The sequence below is a fragment of the Nicotiana sylvestris genome, chromosome 7, assembly GCF_000393655.2.
Source record: "Nicotiana sylvestris chromosome 7, ASM39365v2, whole genome shotgun sequence".
In the NCBI taxonomy this organism is placed as follows: Eukaryota; Viridiplantae; Streptophyta; class Magnoliopsida; order Solanales; family Solanaceae; genus Nicotiana; species Nicotiana sylvestris.
Window position 1 is genome coordinate 112,147,224 of NC_091063.1, and position 8,069 is coordinate 112,155,292.

Here is an 8,069-nt window from a genome sequence, read left to right on the forward strand (position 1 = left end):
CTTGTTATAGCCTCATGAATACCTCTTTGAGGTTAGGCTCGACACTTACGAAGTACATTGGGTGGTTGTACTCAGGCTACACTTTTGCATTTCTTCAGCGATACTGGTGTTGGTCCCACAGGCGTCTAGTAGTGTTCTAGTCGGATTCAACCACATTTGGTGACTTGATGTATAGTTGCACGACGTCTGTAACCCTGAAGCCCCCTTCTTCCACCATTTTACTATTTACCTAGTGTTAGATAGTTGCACTTTGTTTCAGACCATATATGTAGTACTCTAGTTTCTCATATATTTGTGACTCTGAATTCTAGGAGATGCTTAGTTATCGACATATGTATTTTGTTATCCGTTTTAGACTATTTTGGTTTATTTTTATTAATGTTTTTTTGAATTGTTAAAATTGGGTAAATAATATAGCTAAAATTGGCTTGCGTAGCAATTGAAATGTTAGGCGCCATCATGGTCCCGAGGGTGGGATTTTGGGTCGTGACAAGTTGGTATCAGAACACTAGGTTGCTTAGGTCTTACGAGTCATGAGAAAGCTTAGTAGAGCCTGGAGGATCAGTACGGATATGTCTGTACTTATATTCTAGAGGCTATGGATCTTTAGGAAAAGTTCACTTCCTTTTTTCTCCATCGTGCGATTTTATTCTAGCATTAAAGTTTGAATCATTCCATTCTTGTTCTCTCACAGATGGTGAGAACGTGCACAATATCTACAACGAATCATGAGACGGAGCCCCACGTTGCTGCCACTACCAGCGGTAGAGGCCGAGGCAGAGGAAGAGCTCAGCCTAGAGCACATGCAACATCACCCATTAATGAGCCTCAGATGATCATGAGGAGGAGATCCCAGCTTAGACTGCAACAGTTCGACCCGCTCAGGTCCCGGAGGGGATTCATAGCCACTCTCATGCTTCATGATGCTCTAGTCCGCTTGGTAGTCCTTATGAATAGTATGACCCATACCAGTGCATTTTTTGTGGCACCAACTATCTCTCAGGATAGGGGAGGAGCACTGACTCCTGCTGCTCACACTCCGGAGCAGATGGCACCCATATATCAGACTCCTGCAGTTTCGCTAGTTGGGATAGTTTGGCCTATTATAGCTACATAGACCAGGAAGAGGCCCACGATGTCTTCTGAAGGATTGATGATATTGGATTAATTCATAAAGCTCTCCCTTATTCATTATAGTGGTGGACCTTTTGAGGAACCACAGGATATTTGGAACGCTGCTACGAGGTTTTGTGCAACATAGTTATTGTTGAGTCCGATGGAGTAGAATTTGCAGCATTTTAGATGACCGATTCTGCCAAGAGGTGGTGGCAGAATTATGAGCGGTGTAGACCAGCAGGTTCTCCACCCCTCACTTGGGATTAATTTTTGCAAATTTTTCTGGAGAAGTTTATTCCATTCACTCTGAGAGATGAGTACCAGAGGAAGTTCGAGTGCCTTTAGTAGGGTAGCCTGATCGTTACCCAGTACGAGGCCTAATTTGTGGACCTAGCCGCCATGCAGTTATCTTACTCTCTACTGAGAGAGAGAGAGTGAGAAAATTCATTGATGGATTTACTTTCAGTATCATGCTATAGATGGCCAACGATACCGGAGATGATATTTCTTTTATAGAGGGTCGTAGAAATTGCTAGACAGATCGAGATGGTTTGTGGAGGTTGTATCTGAAAAGAGGCCTCATCATTTCGGTGGGTTTAGTGGTGCCTCATCTGGAGGAAAAGGTTCATTTGGTAGAGGCTATTCTCCAAGTTCGATTCAGTCAACGCTTCAAGCATCCCGTGATGCTTCGGGTAATCGTGGTTCTTATGGATCTCATTTTGAGTAGCTAGCCTACTACGCACCTAGAGCTCATATTAGTACACCTTCGATTATTTTGGTATTTTGATCACGTGAGCAAATTTGTATGATGTTATTACACTTGTGTGCATGTTTGGGATAGGCTAGGGACCATTTTAAACTTAAGAAGTTGCTCGGGTGAGTTTCAGATAGGCTACGGACCATTTTAATCTTAAAAAGTTGCTAGTTTTCAAGTGTTGTTGGTCTGATGCTTTGTACTTCGCGAAGCTACTTTCATGATTGCGAAAGGGAAATGGGGCTGGGGAGGAATTTCTTCCACATGAATGCGGGGACTTGTTCGCGAACACGAAATAGCAGAGGGTTTACCATTATCGAACACAGTTGTTCCCTCGCGAACATGATGGGTTGTGGGATCTGGGGGGTAGGCTGGGCAGTAACTCTACGTGAATGCGATGTAACACCCTAGGCTTTAGACAGAGTGACACATCCGCAAAACACAAGAGGGATACTGGGTATATAAGTTAACAAGCCTTAAACCCTAGGGACGCGTTTTAAACCCGTGAGGGCCTAGGCCCAGAACGAACAATATCACTAGCGGGCTGGGCTGTTACAGATGGTATCAGAGCCACTCTTATGTCAGCCTTGCCGATGGTGGGTCAGAGTTCAATTGAGTTTAGGCAAATCCCGATTAGGCGGGGCAAACCTAAGTGCTGAGTCTAGGCAAATCCCATGCGGTGGGGCAAACCTCAGCGAGGACGTTGAGCCCATAAGAGGGGGTGTATGTAACACCCCAGGCTTTAGATAGAGTCCCACATCGGCAAAACACAAGCGGGATGCTGGGTATATAAGTTAATAAGCCTTATACCCTAGGGACACATTGTAAACCCGTGAGGGCCTAGGCCCAGGGCGGACAATATCACTAGCATGCTGGGCTGTTACATGCGGGCATTGGCTCGCAAACACGAAGGCAAGGGGGAGCTAAGCCTTCGCGAACCAGAAGGGTTGATTATGATCGCGATGGCCATTTGGCCATTTTTTTTCGTGAATGGTCAAGTGATTCACGAGCGTGAAGAACACCTGACGCCTAGGTATTAAACATTTCAAAAGTCGGGATTTTCTTCACTTTTGACCATTTTCAAGTTTGAGCTCGGCCTAGAGATGATTTTGAAGTGATTTTTCATCCCAACTTCATTGGTTAGTAGATTTTAACTTGTTTCATTACATTTCCATAAACATCCATTTATTGTAACCTTTAATCTATGATTATTTATGGTAGAACTTATGGATTTAGGTAGAAATTGGGAATTTTGAGAAATCAAGATTTAGACCTCAAATTGAGGTCGGATTTCGAAACTACCTATATAACCGAGCTCGGGGGTGAATGGGTAACTGAATGTTGGCTGAATCTCGAGTTTTGACCAATTGAGCCCGGGGTTGACTTTTGTTGACTTTTCTCAAAATCATTCAATATTTCATGTTTTTCACCCGTGGGTAGTTTCTAAAGCCTATTTTAAAATATTTGAACTATATTTAGCTAGATTTGATTGGTTTGGAGGCTAATTTAAGAGGAAAAGCCACAGTTGAGCATTGATTTGGTTGCGGAGTGAGGTAAGTGTCGTGCTTAATCTTTACTTGAGGGATTAGGACTTGCTGGTCTATTTGGTATGTGTATTATATGTGAGGAAGGCATATACGTAAGGTGACAACTATATATGTGTTGTCATTGGGTTAAAGCAAGCAGGTGGAAATTATTCCTTTATATTATATTGTTTCATCGAATATTTTCTCCATGCTTAGGTTAGATTATTACTTTTTAATTATTCGCCTCATGTTTATTTTGAATATGTTCAGAATTTTGAAAGTTGTGTTTGTTATCTCGGCAATATAATTGAAGTGAATTGCTTCCTGCCTTGCATTTGTTAGTAATATTTGTATTGTTTCTTGGTGAGGAAGAGTGAAACGTATGAATGGTGTTGTTGTGCCTTATTTTCATACATTATCATATATTGAGAGGTTGTGAGGATGAACGCACTAAGGGTGGTGTTGTGCCAGAGAGTAAAAGAACGAAGGGTGATGTCGTGCCATTTTATTTATGAGTATTACATGGTGAGGATGAGAGTAACAACACGAAGAGTGATACCATGTCATCTTTATTTGATTTTCGGATTAGTGATTTACTTGGTTACATTGTTGCTTATTTCGGAAGATGTTATTTGGTGATTTCGTACTTGTCATTCTCATGATATTTCCCCTTTCGTGTGCCCTCTCTCAGTTAATATTTTATTGTTCTACTAGTTTTTTTGTTGTTTTATATATGCCCCCCTTCGCATGTCCCCTACTTGTTTTAGTTGCTCATGTATTTGTGACTCTAGATTCTAGGAGATGTTTAGTTATCAACATATGTATTTTATTATCCATTTCAGAATATTTCGGTTTATTTTTATTAATGTTTTATTTTGAATTGTTAAAATTGGGTAAATAAACTAGCTAACATTGGCTTACCTAGCAAGTGAAATGTTAGGAGCCATCATAGTCCCAGGGGTGGGATTCCGGGTCATGACAAGTTGGTATCAGAGCACTAGGATGCTTAGGTTTCATGAGTCATGAGAAATCTTAGTAGAGGTTGGAGGATCGGTACAGAGACGTCTGTATGTATCTTCTATAGGCTATGGAGCTTTAGAAAAATTTCACTTCTTTCTTTCTCTACCGTGCGATTTATAAGTGAAGTTTGAATCATTCCATTATTTTTCTCTCGTAGATGGAGAGAACACGCACAACATCAACAGTAGATCAGAAGCCAAAGCCCCATGTTGCTGCCACTATCAGGGGTAGGGGTAGGGGCCAAGGTAGGGGCCGAAGCAGAGGCAGAGCTCAGCCTAGAGCATGTGACATATCACCTACTATGGAGCCTCGGATTGATCTTGAGGAGGAGATCCCAGCTCAGACTGCGCCAGTCAGACCGGCTCAGGTCCTGGAGTGATTCATAGTCACTCCCGTACTTCAGGATTCTCTAGTTCGCTTGGTGGATCTTATGGAGAGAGTGGCCCAGATCGGTGCATTTTCGATGGCACCAACTGTCTCTCAGGCTGGGGGAGGAGCACAGACTCCTGCTACCCTCCGGAGCAGATGACTCCCATATATTATACTCCAGCAGTTCCGCCAGCTAGGGTAGTTTAGCCTATTGTTGCTGCACAGACCAGGGAGAGGCCTACAATAATTTAAGGGATAGATAAGGTTAGATAAGTTCACAAATCTCTTCCATATTCATTTCATTTGTGCACCTTTTGAGGACCCACAAAATTATTTGGATCGTTGGTACAAGATGTTGCGCAACATAGGTATTGTTGAGTCTAATGGAGTAGACTTTGCAATGTTTTAGATGACCAGTTCTACCAAGAGGTGGTAGTAGGATTATGAGCGGGGTAGACCAGAAAGTTTGCCACCCCTCACTTAGGATCAATTCTCGTAGCTTTTTCTGGAGAAGTTTATTATTTTCACTCTGAGAGAGGAGTACCACAGGAAGTTCGAGCGCCTTCAGTAGGGTAGCCTGACCGTTAGCTAGTATAAGACCCGATTTGTGGACCTAGCTCGCCATCTAGCTATCTTACTCCCTAATGAGAGGGAGAGGGTAAGGAGATTCATTGATGGACTTACTTTCAGTAACAGACTACAAATGGCCATGGAGACCGAAGGCGGTATATCTTTCCAGAGGGCCGTAGAGATTGCTAGATAGATCGACATGGTTCATGGTCATGATAGGGAGGCAGTATCTAAGAAGAGGCCTCATCATTTCAGTGGGTTTAGTGTTGCCTCATTTAGATGTAGAGGTTCATTTGGTAGAGGCTATCCTCCCAGGCTAATTCAGTCAGTGCTTCAGGCATCCCATAGTGCTTCGGGTAGTCGTGGTTCTTATGGGTCTCGTCCTGAGCAGTTAGCCTACAGCGCGCCTTCAGCTCCTATTAGTCCACCTCTGATCCAGAGTTATCAGGGTGCTTATCCAGGTCGACAGGTCCAGTTCCAGAGTCAACAGTCACATCAGTAAGGGCTAGTTCCAGAGTCAACATGCCACAACAGGGTTCTCGTACCATAGTTTCGGCACTAGTTGCTCCATACCCGCTCAGCTAGCTAGAGGAAGGTTCAGGCAGCTAGAGGCGAGGGCCAATATTCTAGAGGTCGAAGTTAGTCCATTAGAGGTGGAGGTCATCCATTAGAGGTGGAGGCCCACCAGCTAGAGACCATCCGAGAGGCGGAGGTCAGAGTGGTGGGGCCCAGCCCCATTTTTATGCATTTCCAGCTAGACCTCAGGCAGAGTTGCATGACGCCATCATCATAAGTATTGTTCTTGTTTGCCATAGAGATGCCTCAGTCTTATTTGATTCGGGGTCTACTTATTCATATGTGTCCTCCTATTTTGCTTCCAATCTGGTTATGCCTCGTGATTCTTTAAGTGCTCCTATCTATGTGTCCACGCATGTGGGAGATTCTATTGTAGTCGATCGTGTTAATCGCTCCTATGTGGTTTCTATCAGGAGCCTTGAGACTAGTGTAGATCTTTTACTTCTTGATATGGTAGACTTTGATGTTATTTTGAGCATGGATTGGTTGTCACCTTGTCATGCTATTTTGGACTTTCACACCAAGACAGTGACATTAGCCATGTCGGGGTTGCCTCTATTAGAGTGTAGAGGGACTCTTGGCCATTCTACTAGCATGTTTATTTCTTATGTGAAGGCTCGACATATGGTCGAGATGGGATGTCTAGCATATTTGTCCTATATCTGTGATCCTAGTATGGGGGTTCCTTCCATGGATTCAGTACCAGTTGGGCGCGAGTTTCTAGAGGTTTTTCATGTAGATTTGTCGGGGATGCCACCTAATAGAGATATCAACTTCTGTATTGACTTATCTCTGGGCACTCAGCCCATTTCTATTCCATCATACCGTATGGCCCCAGCTGAGTTAAAATATGTGAAAGAGTAGTTGCAAGATTTGCTTGATAAGGGATTCATTTGACCTAGTCTCATCCTGGAATGCACCAATATTGTTTGTGAAGAAGAAGAATGGTTCGATGAGGATGTGTATAAATTTTCGGCAGTTGAACAAATTCATCATCAAGAACAAGTATACTTTGTCAAGGATTAATGATTTATTTGATCAACTTCAGGGTGTTAAATTGTTTTTGAAGATTGATTTGAGATCTGGCTACCATAAGTTGAAGATTAGGGCATCGGATGACCCCAAGACAACTTTTTGGACTTGGTATAGGCATTATGAGTTCCTGGTATGATCTTTTGGCTTGATAAATATCCCAACAACATTTATGGATTTAATAAACCGAGTATTCAATCCCTGTTTGGATTCTTTTTTGATCGTCTTCATTGATGATTAATTTGGTCTAATACCGCAGTCAAGAGGAGCATGAGAGGCATTTGCGGATCGTACTTAAGACCTCGAAGGATAGTCAGTTATATACTAAGTTTTCAAAGTGTGAATTTTGGTTGGATTCGGTTGTCACGACCCGAATTTTCCACCCTCGGGAGTCGTGATGGTGCCTACTGGTAAAAGTTAGGCTAGACAATTATTCCAATTATTTAACCATTTTCATTGTTAATCCCTTAGCAATTCCAAAACAACATAACCAAAAGCAGCGGAAATAATAATAACAAAAATAGTGCGGAAGACAAAATTTAATAATTTAGATTAATACAAACTGCAAAAGTCTAAGTACAACTCTACCCAGAATTTGGTGTCACAACGTCACAGACCATCTATGAATACTACAAATAAAGTTTGAATAGAAATACACGAATCTGTCCCTAAATAAGTAAAAACAGAAAGGAAATGATAGAAGGAGACGCCAAGGCCTGCGGATGCCTGCAGGACTACCTCGGGTCGCCTGAATGGACTGAAGGCAGCAACCTTACTGCAGTCCAAAAGCTATAGCACTGGGATCTACACACAGTGCAGAGTGTATTATCAGTATAACCGACCCCATGTGCTGGTAAGTGCCTAGCCTAACCGTGACGAAGTAGTGACGAGGCTAGGACCAGACTACCAAATAAACCTGTGCAGTTAAATCATATACAACGAAAAATAAAGGCAGATATGTATTGGTAAGGATAGGAGGGGAAAACATGTTGCGAGGGAAATAACTAACAACAGAAAACCAATAAATAACCGTAAAGAACACCATAACTCAATTATTAGCAAGAATCAGGAAATCAAAGACAAGTGCACGGCATCACCCTTCGTGC

At 42.5% G+C, this 8,069-nt stretch overlaps 1 protein-coding gene across 1 annotated transcript; it reads left to right on the forward strand.

Annotated features, from left to right (window-relative positions):
- Nucleotides 1-6,243: 6,243 nt before the first annotated feature.
- Nucleotides 6,244-6,795, forward strand: LOC138873630 (uncharacterized). Its single transcript, XM_070152104.1, has one exon. It carries the CDS (start codon nt 6,244-6,246, stop codon nt 6,793-6,795), a length of 552 nt encoding a protein of 183 aa, XP_070008205.1.
- The last annotated feature ends 1,274 nt before the right edge of the window (nt 6,796-8,069 follow it).